General features: G+C 37.9%; 1 protein-coding gene across 1 annotated transcript in view; it reads right to left on the reverse strand.

Annotated features, from left to right (window-relative positions):
- Positions 1 to 481: 481 nt before the first annotated feature.
- LOC104411748 (dynein heavy chain 5, axonemal-like) overlaps positions 482 to 19,937 on the reverse strand; it is a gene marked incomplete at its 3' end in the record, with an annotated part of 119,776 nt that continues 100,320 nt past the window's right edge. The window contains exons 61-69 of the mRNA XM_010022239.1: positions 19,405 to 19,581; positions 14,998 to 15,192; positions 13,588 to 13,743; positions 13,155 to 13,337; positions 8,879 to 9,049; positions 8,116 to 8,494; positions 6,734 to 7,005; positions 4,684 to 4,848; positions 482 to 749 (exon numbers count right to left, since the gene is read on the reverse strand). Of these exons, the coding sequence (XP_010020541.1) occupies positions 482 to 749; positions 4,684 to 4,848; positions 6,734 to 7,005; positions 8,116 to 8,494; positions 8,879 to 9,049; positions 13,155 to 13,337; positions 13,588 to 13,743; positions 14,998 to 15,192; positions 19,405 to 19,581 (1,966 nt within the window). The remainder of the gene's footprint in view (positions 750 to 4,683; positions 4,849 to 6,733; positions 7,006 to 8,115; positions 8,495 to 8,878; positions 9,050 to 13,154; positions 13,338 to 13,587; positions 13,744 to 14,997; positions 15,193 to 19,404; positions 19,582 to 19,937) is intronic.

Here is a 19,937-nt window from a genome sequence, read left to right on the forward strand (position 1 = left end):
GGCAATCCCAGGCACAGCTACAGGAGAAGAGGTTCAGAGCACTCCTGTGGAGAAGGACTTGGGGGCATTGGTTGACGAGAAGCTCAACATGACCCAGCTTCAGTGTGCGCTTGCAGCCCAGAAACCAACTGTATCCTGGGCTGCATCAAAAGCAGCATGACCAGCAGGTCAAAGGAGGTGATCCTGCCCCTCTACTCTGCTCTCATGAGACCTCACTTGGAGTATTGTGTCCAGTTCTGGTGTCCTCAACATAAGAAGGACATGGAGCTGTTGGAGCAAGTCCAGAGGATGGCCATGAGGATCTCTCAATTTCTGCTACAAAAACAAATATCCATTTTCTCCCCAAAAGAGCCATGCTGTACACAGCACAAGACTGGTTTATACAGTGCTGTATTTAGCTAACGAAACAACAGAGAATGGTGATGAGAGGGAAGATGGGTGTGAGAGGGTAGCAAGCCCCTAAACTAGAATGTTTTCCTACCTTGAGGAGGTTCATTAGTATATTTGATAGAGGACTGTAAAAGATTAATAGGAAACTCTGGGTGAGCCTCTGTAGTGATCCAGGTCCTGAAATGTTCATTCATAGTTTCTGTTGTTGTGATGGTGTCCGTTAATTCACTAAGAAACTCCAAGCCAAGGTGGCAATTCTGTAGAAGGAGCCATCCTCCATCTTGCATGCACTGATTTAACAGACGCCTTGCATGGACTTCCTGGCCCTGACCCATTGAAATGGCATGACAGGGAACATTCTGGAAGGAAAAAAGAGAGTTTATTTTTAGTATAGTTCTTTAGAATTATGATGGTAATCTACTAGCTCTAGCTGGTTTTCTAGCTGTTAGTTTTCTGGATTTGGAAGAGACAGAAGAGCTCATAAATGCAAATACTAGAATTCTGGAAATTTATGGAGTCTTCCCTCCAGAGCCCATGTGATAAGACAGACAGTTGTTCAGATGATACAAGATCTCACAAGGGGATCTGAAAAAGATAAGCTGACTAGATTGTGATCAGACCAGACAGCCAGTAAGTAATGAAGTAATGTGCAGACGGACGCCCTCTTACTTATTGTTCTTAATACAGTTGTTCTTGTTAAGTAAGTGGTCCTCTGGCTTAGGTTGGCTGCCTAACTCCTACCAGAATTACTAAACCCAGCTAAGTATATTTCCTACATACATGTTGAGGGCAAGGGAATTGATGAAAAGACTTAGTTTCATGGACAGTTTCGTGACCAAGACCTACAGCTGAGTATCCCTCATGCTGTTAGCGATGAGCTGCATAAAAACTTCTCGGTCTGGGCCTATCTTGAGCTGGCTGAGAACTACAAAGGTTAATCTTAAGTTTTCCTGCTACTAGGACTCTCTCACTGTGAAACGAATAAGAAGTGGATGGGCTGCCCTACTTTTGCAGGAGAAAAAGAAAATGGACACAAGCTGTGCTGGGTCATTTGGCCTTAGGGTCAAAGAACAGGCCATGACCTGATTTTACTGAATTGTATAAATACAGCTGCCGTATATATTCCTCTACATCCTGGCAAAAGAGTTAAGGAGAAGACAATACCAAATATAAGAAAGTGGTTAAATCCTGCTCTCAGGTCACTAAAGCCTGAAATTGCAGCTAAAAAAAAGCAAAGCTAAATAGCCTGTGAAGCTGGCATTGTGCTGGAGGAGCAAAGACCGTATCTTCCCTAAGATGTATCTGAGTACAGCTAGTACTCCCATAAGTCAAAGACTATGACTACCCCTTCAGAGTACATAAATATTCAGCTGGTACGTTATTCTCTAACAAAGCATCTGCTCATAATTTGCTCTTCTCAGCAATGTTACCTCTCAAATGCACAATCATTAAAGGTTCTAGAAACATCAAGACAAGGAAAAAATATTTTTCACTATGGATTGTCCTCATTTTACTCCTTCTGAAAGAACTCTATCAAAATGCCTGCATACAGAATGCTTCTCTCAGTAGTGAGTCATACCAATATATCTGTGTTATCTTAACCCATTGCTATCAAGATGAAAATACTATTATTTTAGTCACTGCAGTGGCCCTGACAGTACTGTTGAAGGTTCTGTGCATCACTCCCTGAAAGAAGAAACTATCTCTACAATAATAAAAATATCTGTTTTTAATGAAGTCAAAGTGTTAGGCATAATGAACTTCATTTTAATTCAGAAAGTTACATTTTCACTTCTTCAAGTGAAAGTAAAGGGGGCAACTAGTTTTAAGATAAAGCTTGCTTGGTCTACAAATAAGGTTATATAGCTTGGTAGTCACAGATATTGTTTCCATTTAGTTTGGAGGAAGCCATCTGAATGACTAAATTTTAGACTCAAAAATAAATGCTGGTTACAAATTTAAACATTTACAACTGCAGATAATTGATTTATAATGTTAATGTCATACTTAGAGGTACCATCAGTACTGACAATCCATTTTAAGACTATAAATAATGCCTGTAAAAGGCAAATCACTGAAAAATAGGCCCAGCATGTCTTTTGGGAGTTTTCTATCACTAAGAAGCAAAAAACCCCAACCAACCAAAAAACCAAACCAACAATAAATAAGATATTTTGGAGGTACAGAATCATACATATACCAAGGTAAGATCCTTGATGCAGCTAATCTGTCAAGGCAAAGGTTTATTCTGGAGAAAAGTGGAGAAAGGCCAGATATAGACAGGAACTAAACACAACTTTTTGACAAGCTAGCCAAACAAACACAAAGCCCTCCTGCAAATGTTTCTGAAAACTGTAAATTATTTCTAGATACATTTTTCAAAAGCTAGAGAACTACTGAAGTGCTCCTTTAGTCCCACAATTTTACTTTAAAAAGATCTTTCTTTGAGGTTTGATTTGCAGAATCTGGATGGCTTTTGTAAATTAGAAAGATTTCTCTACAATGTGTGGCAAGATCTTTACTTGAAGATATCAGACAAGAACTTTACAGTTAAACATTACACTTTACATTTACAGGTGAAGTTGAAGTTCAACTTCAGGTTATGACAGTCTAGCTGACGTTGCCTTGTTCATAAACCATTTGTGAACAAACAAGGCAATCCCTTCAGCTTGTTTGCAAACTTGCCTTCTATTATTCTGTGTTTCCTAAAAGCATGAAAACAAATTAAAACTTCCCACTACAATATACATTGAGAATGACAGCAAAAACTGTTGTCTTTTAACAGTCACAATTACAGAGCACTTTCTACCTACCAGAATATCTCCAGATAGGCTTAAGGTCTTAATTAAGATTTGCAGAATGGGAGAACATTTTGTTCCACTCCTTGCATGCGTGACTCTAAGTGACCAGCTGACTTCAAGTTACTTTATTAGGACGTTAATGTTCTTATACAGTCAATGGAACAGAAACACTGAACTCCTCGATGCAAGTCAGAGATAAGTTTCAATCATGTGCTTATGAATTGCTTTCAGAAAGAGCCACTCCCCCTGTTTATTGATTACAGAGACTAACTCCTACTGGAGACAGGGTAAGTACCTATCTAGAAGGCCATTTCACAGGATACATTATGTTGAAGAATTATCATCACAAATCTGACACTCCATTTGTATTCATACCATAGGCCATGAAAACAGGAATCCAATCACAGCCACCTAATGTGTTTGCTTGGACTTGGAAAGGGACTAAAAATATTTCCCATTTCAAAGGTACAAATATTTTTGCCGTTAACTTCAAATCTTTTATGGAATCAAAATGTCTCTCCTATCTTAGGAAAAGGCAATAGAATATTTTGTGAATAGGAATAAAATTCTTCTTCCAATGCATTGCTTCTAATAAACCTAAAAATCCTGCTCAGCCAACAACCATCCTTCTCCCTCCTTATGTCTGTATACTGGCTGGTGATCTGGCTGCACAGTTTTTGGGGACAAGGATCACATCAACTTCAGACTTTAGATCTTAAGTTTAAACACTCAAGTAAGAGTTAGATCATAATTTAAGCACCCTTTATCACAGTCAGACAAATAAAATGAGTGTCCTGGTTTTCAAAGAGAACGAGCATCTAAACTTTCTAATTCAGAAACTAGAGATTTGTGGGTGCTCCCCACTTTTGCAAGTAGGTCTTATTTAGTGGGTACCAAAATCCTGCACCTCTAAATGAAGATGCATTCTAACAGGGAGTAAAATTCATGGAGATCTACTGTGAATAACTTCTTCGTCAGAAAATTATACTTGCATCTACATTGTGAACCATAAAACATAAAGCACAGAATGCTTTAAAGTGATGCTGTGCTGTAAGATATATTGAACGACTCCATCAAGTGAACCGATTGAACAATAGGGTCTCCAAATTAATTTCTCTTGTCACCAAAAATTATGATTTTTTCCTGTATCTTCCTGTAATCGTTATTACTGTCAGCTCCTACGGTGCAAACCGTAAGTAATGTTTTGTTTTATAGCTAAGTACTTTCACTAAGTAATGGACTATCATAGTCTACTGGATAAAGACAGAAGGCTCATTGGAATCAAACAATTCAGAAAAGCAAGAATGTAACATTTCCATTTCCTCAGTAAACGCATTTTGGCTGCTGGTCCAAAGTTAACTTCCAGAAAACACTGGTATGAACATAAATATAATAATTTGAGCTTATATAAAATGTGGAAATGCTATTTCTAGTTCAAAGGATGGTTTTAAGCGTCTTTATCAGTTCTAGCAAACTCAGTTTAGGGTGATACCTTTGATTTTGCAAGACGTTCTATATTTTCTGTGGGGTCAGACCCCACTGATAAAAAGCATGTCAAAGGTGTTCGGCAGTCACTCTCTGTCCACATTGCTTCCATATCAAGAATAAATCCTTCTGCATATTTCTCTCCTAGAGATTCTGCAATGTAGTATCGAGCCTAAAAAAAAACCCCACAAGACAAGCTACCATCAAGATACACTTTTAATTTTTTTTTATTATTATTTAGCATTAATCACTGATGTGAAATTTACCAATACCTGCACTGCAAGGCAACAACTTTCTAAACTTTCATTTTCAACTTTGGTGTAACAAAAGTTACAGTCCACAGGAGGCAACCACTGAAATTCTCAGATAGCAAACTTCAAACAAAGAAAAGAGAATTCTGCTCACACAACAGCCATCCTGTGAACATTGCTGCTAGAGGATGCTAAATGTATTTTTTTTTTAAAGAACTAAAGAAATCCATGCAGAATAGATCAACAGACAGCTCTGAGGACAGCTCAGACATTGCCCTTAAATTACTGACTGCTAAAGCTTGGTGGATAGCCAAACAAAAGAGCTTCTCTATACCAGCCCCATTCTCAGCATCTCTAAGCATGTATTATTGACACTGTCTCTACAGCATAGCAGATTAGACAGATCTTTCATCTGACCCAGTTACAGCCTTCCATATATATGTTGGAACTTCAAACAAATTCTCCTGTCCAGTGGTTATCCAATTCAAGTCTCTTACACTGAATATCTATTTCTACAAAACATAAACACAGCTCATACTTTATCCTTAAAGGTCAAAGCTTCCCTATGCTTCTATTGTCCTCTTTTCACAGATATTTTCTAAAAGGACTTCTAAAGCTATCCAGGTGTATGAAATGCTTTTTTGACTGACATGATTTTCCAACTGTGTAAACTACTAGAAGAGATTCTGAGGCATGTATTATGGACAGAAACACTCAGGAACAAAGTCGACTGAGAAAGATGCCAATTCCAGAAAAAAATATCTCAATCATCCACTATTAAGCGTAATTTCTGCCCTAGTGAAGAGAGGCAAAATTTTGTAACACTCAGGGAAACACATCAGGGAAAGAAGAGACAAAGAAGATGCCAACAAAAAGGATCCCCTCTTTCCTCAAAAATTGAAGTAATTATAGTTTTTTAAACCACTGTTCAGAGACGTTCTTTCTCAGAGATTTTTGTTCAAGACAATAGAAGTGCTGATAAATGAGCATGCAGCTTTATTATTTTTGTCTGTTTAAATTGGGGCATATGGAGCTCCCATACTTCTCTCTTACTTACCAGCTAAAGAGAAGAAAAGGAAAAGGGATGGAGGGGGGTCTTGTTGAAAAAGAGGCCCATGAAAACATTGTGTCCCTAAATATAACACAAATGATATCATAACATGTAACATGTGAAATTGAAATATGCAGGAAATCAGAATCACTTCTTTCCAGTGTAGCTAAAGACAAAAAAGTGAAAAGAGTATACTCATAGGTTCAATACCTCTTTTAGGACTACCTAGAGAGGAAAAATACAAATATCACAGACTGTGGAAAAACTGCTAGTCTATTGCAGTTTCTTTTACCATATCTGCCATGAGACACTCTTAATTATTATTTCCTCAGCATGGAGGGTAAGTAAACATTTTATCTGCTATTTTAGTGCACCTATCATCAAAGTGACCTGTTCTCTTTCCACTTCTGTAAAAAAAAAAATGAATAGGGGTGCATCTTCTGATTCACTGGAAGAATGCTCCTGTTTTGCAAGTTTCATGACTCCACTCCAGAAGCGCCACACAAAAAGAATGGCATGCTTGCAGCTCAAACACAACTTGTTTCATGTTTGCGATGCCCTAATTCATTGCAATTAAATAAATGATTATTTCTTTCACATATATTTATTATAAGGATTTCAATATCTGTTTTCCAAAATAGATCACTCTGCAAGAAATACTAAGATAAAAACAAATTCAGAGAACTGAACTTTGGAACTAGAAATTCTACAGGATATGCCGCATGGCATAATCATTGTACAAAAGTATATCTTACTTGGGCAACAGTATGATCCGGGCACCAGCTACGAACAAGGAGCAGTTTACGGAATTGATCCAGTAAGTTCTCATACCCATCAGGAATAACAGCCTTTTCAGGTGCTTCTTCATCAAACCAAGCTTTCCAAGCCTTCTCATTCCTTATGATTTGCATCAGAAGCTGATTAAAAGGGTACAAGCTAGATAACTGCACAAGATTGAGCCATGTCATGTCAAGAATCCACCTTTTTGGTTTTGGTTCCACAGAATTCAGATCCAAACTTGCACCTCCTGGAAGTGGAAAGCATTATAGAGGAAAACAACCATTGTTAAACAGGAAAATAACAAGTAATAAAAATATTTATTTCTGCAATTTGGGAAATAGAATTCTTTGTAAACCCAGACATGGAGACCCAGAATTTGCATGGAAGAGTCATTCAACAATGACCCAGTGGGAAACCGGTCTCATTGCCTCCCAGAGCTAGTATTTTTTGTGCTGCTTTTTCACCATCTGTAGAGTTGGAATAGAACTTGCCTACCTAAAAGGATACTCAAACCCAATTCTTCAGCCCAGATGCAGAAAGGACCTATGGTTAGTCCAGTCTCATCTAGAGGAGAGAATAAGAAGGCAACATGGTGCATTCTTCAAGAGCCTCTTAGCTCAACCACCACTCCGGCATCATGCCCATTAGCACCTCCAACACAGCTGAGTTACAGCTGAATATCAATTTGGTATTTGCACAGCAAACTAAAATATTTGGGTGACAAGTATCTGATTGTACTTATCTTGGTACCTAATTGTACTTATCGTATCTTGGAGACAGTGGGGTCTATATCCCCATCAAATTTTATAAACTTTAGTAAAACTCTTCGTCATTGCGTCTGAGTAGTGACATACATGGTGCCATAAGGCAATGCAACATAGCAATGTTTTACAGCATGTAAAAGATTTGCTGTTTTTTCTTTTTCTTTTTTTTTTTATACTGACACTTAAATGTGGTACAGAATCCTCATGCATTCACATGCTTGCTCACCAGCCATCAAAAAAGATTTTGCTGACTGTCTCCAAGCTCACAGAAACAGGTATGTGGCAACTCAAAACAGAGGTAGACAGGAGAAAAAGTATAGGGTCTCTCTTTGTGAAGCAATGGACACTTTTTTCCATTTTGCAGTGTAATGTTAAATACCTTAATCTAAGCCTTATTTTGATAATGTTATCAATATTGATCTAATTTTGGAAAATTTGTTTCTTTATTCCCTCTTGGGCTATATACGCTCTCATTCACCAGTTAAAAACATTAGTTCCACTAGATACAATGTACTGGTAGTGCAAGCACTGCAAAATCTGAATTTAGCAGTTCACAGACATACACAAACGAGAACACTTTTTAGAGAAATTACCTTTGATCAATGTCTCAAACTCAGTGTATGAAATTTTCTTGGCCTGCAAATCAATTTTCAGTGCCAGAAGCAATGTAAACAGGAATCGGTGATTTTCATACAACCCTCGAACTGTGTACTTGAAGACTTCATAGGAGAGATGCTCAATTATATATATTACCCTTTTTGCTGTGATCTGAGATTTCTGAGATCTTTCCACTGACAGATCAAAAATGCCAAGGAACTGCCGTAAGGATGTTTGGTACATGACATTAACCAAGCTCATTTCCACAATTAGGAAATAAAGGATGCTACCACGACCAGCAACAGGACGATACTCTTCACGTGCGGTATTGATTTTCACCTCTGTCTCCGCTGCTATGCTTAATTTTTCACTGACCTTAAAATTAATGGAAAAGACCAGGAAGATTAAGTCATGTCACTTCTGATTTATACTGCACAAGCAAAAAGAAAATGTCTTGATTAAGATTACAAAGGTATTTTTAGTCAAGCTTTGCTTCCCTCTGTCAGTGTTTCACCACAGACATTATGTCTTCACGTGTTCAAACACCAAGCACAATAGGATTTGATTCAAACTTACACCTGCAAAATATGCCTGGAATATAAAGCAGTATCCAAGTAACAGTTTAATTTTACAACATTTTATGGGGGAAAAAAAAAATGAAAAGATAATGTCTCTACTATTTATTCATTAAGAAGCCAGATGTTATATAGTGGCTCTGAATTGCAATTACAAAATATCTGCAGTGCATACAAAATTCACCTCTTCTGCTGTTGTTTTAGTGGTTCTTAGGACTTCTATCAAAGACTCATCTTCAACCAAAGAGCCCTCCGTACTGGTTAGACGGAAAAGTAAATTATCTTCAAGCTCCTGCATTTTCCTCTTGTTAGATGTCACTTCTTCCATCAGTTTGACTCTTTCTGCCTCCAGTTCCTGTATTCAGAAATTTTCCTTAGAATATTTCAGATTAATTCAAAGAAAGATTCTTTATAATGACACAGAAAACCTGTGATTTCATGCATGATAGACTGGGGGGTTTTCTGCTTTTTCTATAAAATACAGAAATACCATATACTATAGTAATTTATGTGTACTGTATTTATTTTATTTTTTTTACTTTTATGCCTCCATGCAAACACATGCAGCAGGGGAATAAACACAAGGAGTTAGAGACATGAAAATGCCTGCAAGGCTATGATCTTGCTGGTGTCATGGAAAAGTGGTGGGATAGCTCCTTTGGCTGGAATGTTAGAATGGAAGGATGCAGGCTTTTCAGGAAGGACAGGTGGGGGACATGAGGAGGGGGTGTTGCCCACTATGTCAGTGACTAGCTAGGCTACATGGAGGTCCATCTGGGGATGGAAGAGGAGCTTACCAAGAGTGTACAAGGTCAAGATTAAAAGGGAGGGCGGGGACAGGTCTGCTACAGGCTGCCCAAGCTGGATGACCAAGCAGATGAGGCCCTGTATAGACAGATAGGAGCAGCCTCATCTCCACAAGGCCTGGTACTCATGGGAGACTTCAACCATCCCAATATCTGTTGGAGGGGCCACACAGCAGGGCATAAGCAATCCATGAGGGTCTTGGAACGTGTTGATGATAACTTCCATCTCCAAGTGATAGAGGAGCCAAGAAGGAGAGGTGCTATGCTGGACCTTGTTATCACCAACAAGGAGGGACTGGTGGGGAATGTGGAGATCAAAGGCAGCTTTGGAGGCAGTGACCATGAAATGGTAGACTTCAATATCTTTAGGAAAGGGAGGAGGGCACACTACCCTGGTCAAGGGAGGTGATTCTCCTCCTCTACTCTAGTCTCATGAGACCCCACTCGGAGTAATGCATTCAGTTCTGAGGCCCCCAACATCAGAAGGACATGGAGCTGTTGAAGCAAGTCCAGAGGAGGCCATGAAGATGATCAGAGGATTGGAGGACCTTTTCTATGAAGACAGGCTAGGAGAATTGGGGTTGCTCAGGCTGGAGAAAAGAAGGATCGGAGGAGATCTTATAGCAGCCTTCCAGTACCTAAAGGGGGCCTACAAGAAAGCTGGAGAGGGACTTTTTACAAAGGCATGTAATGACAGGACAATGGGGAATGGCTTTAAGCTGAAAGAGGGTAAATTTAGATTATATATAAGGAAAAGCTTCATTTTAGTAAGATGCACAAAGCACTAGAGCTAGTTTCCAATGGGAAGTCATAAGAGCCACATTATATTAAATACTTAAAATTAAATCAGACAAAGGACTGAAAGATGCATTGTATTGACGGATTTTACATTGTTAGGAAAGTTGACTGGATGACCTTTTCCATTTCTGTAACTTCACAAGATACACTCCTCTACTGCTTATAAAATAGGAAATGTCACAATTATTATCTATGTAATATGGAAGTTTTATGGTATTTCTACAGGATAGACAATGGCAAGGGAACAATGACACACAAGTCAACACAATGCCAAGTGAATTGGGGCATATATACTGCTCAGCCCAACACAGCTCAAGGATACTCTCGCTGGCTACCTTTATTTAATCAATCAAGTCAACCTTCCTGTAAGAAAAGGGTAGTAGCACCAGTCTACCTACACCTGGGGCTTCAGTTTATTTTCATTCTTGTCAACATGCAAAGTTACAGAAAAAAGAGAAGTACCAAGTTATGCAGTACATGAGAGGCTTTCCTGTATTTCAAGGAAATGACAATTTTCTTTACTCTCACGAACTTATTGGAAACCTGTTCGTAATATATTCTAGGGCTATAGAATGTAGCTCTGCGGAAGCTACAAATAACCGAATCCCAAAAGGGAAGAATGACTTAAGCATCAGTTGGTCAACTTCAAATTTTCTGTATTTTCTCCTCTTTCTTTACCATTAACACAGAAAAGATTAAAATTACACAAAAAGGAGTAGTTCTACAGAACACTCAAACACGCATTTAAGTATGTGCTTAAATTCTACTTAAGGATGTGCTTTGTTTAAGAACAGGCACCTTATCCATCCTATTTGTAAGTTTGTAAAAAGTATCTTACAGAAAATTAACAAACACAGTAGATGTTATGCTTTTGCAGGCAAGAGGATCTCATGATCGCATTTGTAACAAGAAAACTTCCAGCTGTTCTGAACACAGTGGCAGCAACTTCATCTTGAAAGCACAAAAAATGCTGATTTTTTTTTTCCCCATATAGTTGCAGGAGCAACCTTTAAAGCTGAGAAGAATAAAGATTTTTTTAATCACATATTTCATTGACCACTACAGCAATTTTTAGGAATGTCTTGGTTCTTTTAATCTATTACTTTAGTTGAGTGATCATAAACTTTTCTTTTGTTTGTAATGCAAAACCTGTTCTTCAGATTCCCTGTTCACGCTCTGTCTTTTCTTTGAACTAAATTTGTCAGAGCTCCATTGGCTCTGGCTATCTACACCAGGATATTCATCTCTTACGGAGACAGAAGGGACAGAACAACTATGATTTCTTCATATCAAAGAAAGAAGTTTAATAAATTTGATCACCTGCAACCATGTCCCTGTGCAACAAGTAGTGCTCATACTAACCAGCTACTGTTGCAGCCCTCTTCAGCTTATACACAACACTGGATGAGTATTTTTCAGTGTCTATATTTTCGACCCAAAATGCAGTCTAAATGTTACTACATACCTTCAATATGAATTCTGTAACAGTTTTGTGCAGGAAAAAAACCCCACAGAGCAAGGGTACCAGAAGGGGATAGAAGGGGGAGAGAGAGATGAGTTTTGCTTACATAAACATGCATCTACCTGAGTAAAGATTAAAAGTTTTTCATCCCTAGCATCCATCCTACCCTGCTGATGGGTGGCTTTTCCTGAGTACCTGCTGTTACAGCTTTCCCATTTTTAATGGAACAGTTCACAGGAAGTTTGAGCACAACAGTGATTTTCTAGCCTCTGGTTGTGACTGTCAGACTGAAGGAAGGGCACTCAGATTCCAGTCCTTACTTCAGCAAATGCTCGTTTGAGCAAAGTGGAAAGGTGTTGGCCAAAGAAAGTGACACCACCACTAAAGCACACTGGTTAGAACATGCTTTGGGAAGCCAAAGAAAGATGAATGAATTCCCTTAGGTAGGGAACTGCTTACAGGAGGAAGCCTACCTGAGTTACTGAAAGCAGCAACTCTGCTAATCCAAACCTTAATTTTTTAACTTTTCTCACAAAGACACAATTATGAAATGTTCCATTTGAAATTAGTAAGTAATTCAATTTGGCATGATATACAACTTCTGTGCTTTCACTTTAATGAGAAAGGAAGAAAATACTTCATTTTAGTGCAATAGGACCATAACATTCATCTATTTATTGGTATGACTGACATAATAAAAAACCCACATTTGTCCCCAGTGCCTATGATGAATAGACTCCTAAGTTTTTGGATAACCAGGCTGTTAAATTAGATCACACAAAAAGAAAGAGGAACTATCTAGAAATTAAATTATTGTGGAGGATGTCTCAGATTTTATATTAGGAAATAAAACTCCTGAGAAATGTCTGAGAGAGGATTTTCTTCCTTATATTTGCTTCCACATAATCAATAGAAATTTTACTAAGAGCAGAGTCAAGTTAGTGTTCAGAGCTCGTTCAAAATATCATATCTCTTTGCACACTAGAGCCTGGTTGGCAAAGTAGTTTGAGTTCATAAGCATTTTTTCATGTAATTCAAATTAAGTTTAAAAAGGAATTTAGAAATAAAAGAGTTTTTTGACTGAACAAGGATCCTTTGCTATGTATGAAGGAATAAAGATGCTTTATGTATGTCATGTATATGCCTGTGATGTATTTTTAATGAATAATCTTCTTTCTTCTCTTTCCAAGGCCAGATCTTAAAATAAACGTTTAGGTCCCACCTTTCAATTAAAACCTAGCTCCACATTGTCTTTCAGCAAACGCACAAACCCCTAAACTTTCATTCACATTTTTGTTCTTGCATTCAATTTCAACCAAGACATTGAATATATACACTCATGGTGCAGATATTGAAGCCTTCCCTCTATACAAATACTGTAAGCTACTAGATACCTGTTTTTCTGTGAGGATCACACGTCCAAGGAGCTGATCTTCCAGCCCTTTCATAGTAACAGTAAAGTCAATCACAGTTGTTCTTGCACTAATTTCTGGAGTATAGGCAGGATTAGCCAGTTTTGTTGTCATATAGAGGGTAAAGCCCTTCATCAGATCTACCTCCTTGTCACCTACTTTGACCTGAAAATAAAACATATTACTCAGATTTCAAAAGTTAAATTCACCATGTATTTTATGCAGTGAAAAATAGATGATGTTTTCATTTACACTTTTTAAACTTTCTGCTTAAAGGGTAAAAAACCCCAACCCCATAAGCCCACTACTCATCTTTCTAAAGTATTGCAAAGGTGTGAATCTCAGCAGTATCCAGACTACCAGATAGCCAGCATCTCTTCTATTGTTTTTTATTTTATGTCCACAATTATCTTACTTTGTGTGCTGAACCAGATTTTATGAAATTTTTTTCCAAGATGTTATCTAGAGCAGGATCTAGTTCCTCTCCAACATCTTCTATTAACAACGGTCGGCCAAGGGACAGGCAGTCTTCTATATGACTTCTGAAGAACTTGTGGTTCATAGTTGTAACCTAGGAAGATAAGTTCACAATATAGAATGCACTTGCAAGCACATAGAAAACAGTATAAAATATATTTCAACTTTCAAAAATGATCATGCTGGGATATCTATGCAAATGATTATATTTTAGGAACAAACACTTGCCCCTGCTAAAATGAATGGAAGTTTTGCTTTAACTTTAACAGAATAGGAGGTCACACTTTATTATTTTTATTTACTTAACCTACATATAAAAGCATAAAATCATTAGCATAACATTAGCAAACTGGATTTGGTGTGGAATTGAATATTGGGCTGTTCTTAACAGTGGTAGGAAATACAGATCTAGATCAAGCTCCAGAAGGTTAAGTATTTAGTTAATGACACCACTGTGATGTCATCAGCCCTCTGGATCTCACCATCCAACTCAGTTTCCTTTTCTTATCCATCACTCTCATTTAAAGTGAAGATAGTGTACCTTGGTATTCATGTGATAATTTACAGTTGTAGGACAGGCTTGATTTATTAACAACTAACTAGTATCATGCTTGATCTGGCTTGAAGATATATCAGATATTTAGATCTTTATCATAACCCATCTTAACCTTATTGTTGTAAAAATCTATGGAGGGTAGGCTGATTAGAAGGGGAAAAAGTTTTGAATTAAATAGAGAACCCAGGCCCCAAATAGGATGCACTACTAGACAGAAAGTGAGAAGGGTGCATAAACTAAGCTATGAATATTTTTATCACACGCATTTAATCATCAAGATGCAGCCTAAATTTGTGCTTTGTGCTTGAAACGCTTCGAAGATCACTAGATTTCTATTCTACCTCAGGACACCATTCTGCTTTCAATTCCTCCCTTTTTCTTTTCCCTATTATCCTCTTAAAATGCTTACCCTAAAATGTAATTGCCATGCAGCACCAACTTCCAAGTACTACCTGGTCTTAATTTTGCAAGTCATTTACTTCCCTCTAAGTTTCTCTTTTTCTATCACAAAAATTAAAAGATTCATCATAAAAATAGATATGGCATAACATAAAATTCCAATTTGCTCTTCAAAATGTCTGGGACATGACAAAGCAGTACAAGCTATTTCACCCTGAGACTGAAAGGTCACAGATTTTGCATCAGTCTTATTTTAATTTCTGCCTAATTATATACCATAAACATCAGATTTAAATTATGTATAGCCAAAGTACGATGACAGAATTAATAGTTTGCATTGCAAACTATGATGTGACATGACACAAACATAAAAGCACTAAATGAACTATTTACCTGGAGTCCATTATTATTCTCCTTATTTTTAATCCAGATCTTTCCTTGACCTTGTGGATCAATCAGCAAAGGATATCTAGATGCTTTTGTGACAATGATGCCATTTTGAATTGAAAGGTCATCGTTTGGAAGACCCTGGAGATTCCATTCACCCACTGTAGCATTATCAACAAGCATACCAGTAAGGTTCAGGTCCTAATAGAAAACATGTAATAACAAATCAGTACCAGTTAGAGGAGCTATACTAAAATGTTTGATGGAAGGTTTTTCTTCTTATTCTGATCATAATGCACGATAGAATGTATTTGGCAGTTATTGTTTCCTTTCTTTAAAGTTCATTGTTGTGCAATAATGAAACTGAAATCTGTTGAGGCTTTGATGTTCATCAAAGAGAGCTGGAGGAATTCTGAAGCCACTTCAATATCTAATGACAAGCTGATTTTGGTATTGGCAAACTCTTTTCTTGTCAGCTCAAGAGGAAGGGTCATCTTGGTCACAAGAGCTTCCTTCTGCTGTAAAGTTGTAAAGTACCCTCCAAGTATGTATATGAATATAAGATGGCTTGTGGGAGACGCGGACAAGAAAGAGGAGTTGTGCTACAGGTCAATAACCATGAACCATAATAGAAAGCTATTGTTGCCATAGTTAAAACTCTTCCCAGCTCATATATTCTCATAGAGTTTGATTTGCACACACTGAGTAACCTGCTTTATTTTATTCACTATGAACAGTGACTGGCCTCTCAATAATTATGTGAAGAAAACAGTGCTTAAAATCACAAACCAAGCTCTCCAAATTAGAAAATAGCCTAATAATGATGTAAATTTAAACAGAATAAAACTGAAGAGTTTTTTTTTATTTTCTCCGTACATTTTTCACTCAAGAATTCCTATGTATAAGCTTTTTCTACAGACAACATGTTGAAAAACTAGGAAATGGCCCACAAGTTCTGCAAAAATCACATAATTCAACATCTGAAGCCTAAAGCAAAAATTCAGATACTACCAGACTTGTGATACAATCATGAGAGTTAGTGACGCCAGCGGCTTCAAGACTCAAAAGCTTTTTTGCTCCTTTGATTTTTTTGCTGCTCTGATTATTGAAGAATCTGAACAAAGCTACACAAAACATTCTCAGAAGACAAAAGAGAAAAAGAGAAACTTTTAAGAATCCAATTTCCAAGAATCCAATTGTAAAAAGGACAGTAAAGCATTTAATAGCCAAAATTGTCAGCAATTGGAAACTAAAACCATATTTAGCTCTTTAAGCAGATGAGTAGGGTCTAAACAGCTTTGAATTTTTTCTTACTGCAGCAGGAAGTATCAGTCACTCTGCAACTCTGAAACTTAGCTAATTTAAGTGTCTAACTACACAGATAGATAGCTAATTTTAAACAGCTCTCTTTAAATTGTTATGCTGAAATGACTCACACACCCACAGCCAGTGAGTCTGTGACAAAGTAAGGCAGATGTCAAGCCTTTTGCTTGAACTGCAAAGCTACTTGCTTTCCTGTGGTGTGAAGTAACAAGAGAAGCCCATATGCTGCCTTTTGTGAGTACTTAATTCACCAGAAAAAAAAAAAACTCTCTTCCATACACTATAATTGAAATCACAATCCTGTCTTTAAAGGCAACTATCTAAACAGAGTGATAATTATGTTTGAAACTACTTAAGTTTTGGCATTGTGTCCAACCTGTCCACCTGAAAAGAGGGAAAAAAAGCAACACAGAAACAATCAGAAAGTATTTCTCAAATTTTGAAGGATGCAGCTGAGCAGTCATGTGGTCAGAACATGTTCAGAGAGGCAGAATTTCAGTTCTTAATATCTTGCTTTCTAAGGACATTATACATCCCAGTTCTTATCCTTAAATGGTAAGAATCTTGACAAATATTCCCTAAGGTAAGTAGCTTTGAAGAACATTTTATACTCTGAATTTGAGATAGAGCCTCCCTGGGATGAATGTATGTAGGATAAATGTAGGATAACTCTCATAGCACACCAGTAAAGAATCTTGCCTGAGACTGCACTGCTACTGGTGCTTTATTAATAAATCCATCTTGGCTTTACACACTTCTTATTATCAGGAGCTTTCAAATCGCTTTGCTGAGCAAGTCAAAATCATTTATCTTTGTAAGTCATAGAATAAATTGGGCTGGGCTGTGAGATTCATTCTGTCAGGTCAAGGTTGATCACATTTATGAGAAGCATTATGCACCACCTAACGTAAAATAGAAATAATGAAAATATTCACAACTAACTATGTATATAAGTTCTATGATATGAACATTATGACAAACCTCTCATGGCAAAGAGGTCTCCCTAATATCTGTTTTAAGTGTCAAAGCCCCCAAGAAGCTGGAAAGAGGGTGCAGCAGGGATACTAATCTACCTTCAGCTGTTTCACAATAGTGCAGCCACTGCTGTACACATTGTTCACTTACTCCCAGCACTTTCCAGCAGCATCTGTTCTGTCAAAAGCTTCGATATTTGAAGACAGGAGCCATTTGAGCTTAATGCCTCCACTCCTGTGCTGACAGTAAGAACTATTTCTCCAACCTTTACTGCTGGAGAAAATATACTCAGGTATTTACAAAACCAAGCAGAAGGCAACCTGGGCAGATTACTCAGAAAGACAGGTTTGATTATTATGGACTAAACTCTGCTTTCAGCATGAATATGTCTTCCAGGTGCAAGGAAGAGTATTAGACAGACCTCCTAAAAGTCATGGAATAGGAACAAGGCTGCAGCTGGCCACAAGCAAAGACAACGCATCAAAACAGCTGCCAGGTCCAGCACTCCTGAGGCAGATAGTGGCAAAAAGAAAAATCAAGATTCCTGTAAAGGAAACTGCCCTGTATCATAGTCCCAGCATGCAGGTTGTTTATTAAAGGTAGTGTATGATGTGATGGAGCACCTCTCGTATGAGGAAAGGCTGAGAGAGTTGGGGTTGTTCAGCTTGGAGAAAAGAAGGCTCTGAGGAGACCTCATTGTGGCCTTTTGGTTCTTAAAAGGGGCCTATAAGAAAGACAAGCAAAGACTTTTTACCCTGTTGTGACAGGACAAGGGGTAATGGTTTTAAACTAAAAAAGGGGATATTCGGGCTGGATGTGAGGAAAAAATTCTTCACAATGAGGGTGGTAAAACACAGGCACAAGCTGCCCAGAGAGACAGTAGATGCACCATCCCTGGAGACATTCAAGACCAGGCTGGATGGGGCTCTGAGCAACATGATCTAGTTGAGGATGTCCCTGCTCATTGCAGGGAGGTTGGACTAGATGGGCTTTGAAGGTCCCTTTCAGCCCAAACTATTCTATGATTCTATGTGGAAAGGAACTGATGCTGCATGATGAGACCCTAGCTCTGCTGCATTTTAGGCCAACTCTGCCTGCACAGACTTAAGCCAATTGAGGAGAAGCTATAACGTCAGACTCACTGAGAACAACCTTACTGGTGACAGATGTACACAGATTTAAAAGCTTAGACTGGAGGAAGCTGAAGTGGTGTAAAACAAGCTTACAAAATCCAGGTTTTGGTTAACTTAATCATTTCAACAAGGCACTTCAAATTAAACTAAATTAAATGCTGTAGGTACACAGGTATGACAGAGATAGAGAGAAAGCAGATTTTTAGTGGCAGCACATGAGACTGTAGATGGTAAAAGTGGAAACAGGGTAAATCCTGTTGGGTACCTGGAAGCTGGTTGGGGCTAACTCTCACTCAACCCAGACACCTCCCCACCTCTGCACCATCCTGTGGTTCTAACTTGGGAGCTGCTGCTTCAAAGACTGCCTGGAAAACTATAGGGCCACAGCAATACTAGATGTGGGCTGGCATTCTCAAACACATAATCACAAGTTATTCCTTGTAAGGGGACAACTTAAAATGCTCATGGACACAGTTAAAACTGGTGTTTTCTTCAATATATGTATTTTTCACTTTCAGTAAATACTAGATTTATCTGGTTTGCTTGACTTTATGGCTGAAGTTATGGACACAATATGGTATTTGCAAAAAAACATTAACTATGGATGAAAACTGAGACTACGTGATAGAACCTCGTATGATAACATAAATCTATTCTAAGCTGGTAAATGTTTACTTCATTTCCCATATTACACAATCCTCTCCCAGGGCAGCTGACCTCAGACAGCATCTCTCTCAGATTTGCCAGAGTGATGGTCTATATACCAATCTTGCAATGCATGACAGTATAATGAGGATTTTAAAACATATTGCTTCAGAAGCTTGGTTGTCGACTGTTCATATTTTTTCTTTATTAAAAATTTGATGAAATGTGACAGCCAATATATAATCTTCCAATTATGTACTTTTCCAGAATGGAATGTTCTGCACATCATTTCTCTGCAAGGCAAAGAGTAAGGTCAGGACAGAGCATGAACACTTACATTACTGTATGGAATCTTACTGTTGTCCATCTCTTTCTTCCACAATTGAAGCAGCAGATTCCTGTAGTCCTGATTGAAAGGTCCAGAGTAAGAGAGAAATCCAGTAGCCAGAAGAACATTCCCCACTAAATTAGTAATTTGATTTTGAAAGTTTTTGCTGCTTGCTGTCCAACGAAGCTGTATGTAAAATATCATAAAGAAGTTAGATTAAGCAGGCACAAAACTAACATGAAGATTTTATCTCTTTCTGGTAAGTAACTGTTCTTCAAGCCAGAAGTATTTTTTCTGTAAATTATTCTTTTCAGTAGTAAAAGTTTGCTTGGAAGAGATGGCAACCACCTGGAGAAAAAGCATCTTTGCTAACAAGCTCGCCAAACTGGTAAGAAGTGCTTTAAAGAAAGAATGAAGTGAAAGGGAGAGGATGACCAACAATCACATGAGGAAGTGGAGATGGCAAACAAAACATGTGGGGCAATATAAACAGTAGGTACTTTGTAATCAATAAACAGGGCCAATGGAGGAACACCCCAAGC

Source organism: Nestor notabilis, unplaced genomic scaffold (assembly GCF_000696875.1).
Source record: "Nestor notabilis isolate BGI_N333 unplaced genomic scaffold, ASM69687v1 scaffold7659, whole genome shotgun sequence".
Taxonomy (NCBI): domain Eukaryota; kingdom Metazoa; phylum Chordata; class Aves; order Psittaciformes; family Psittacidae; genus Nestor; species Nestor notabilis.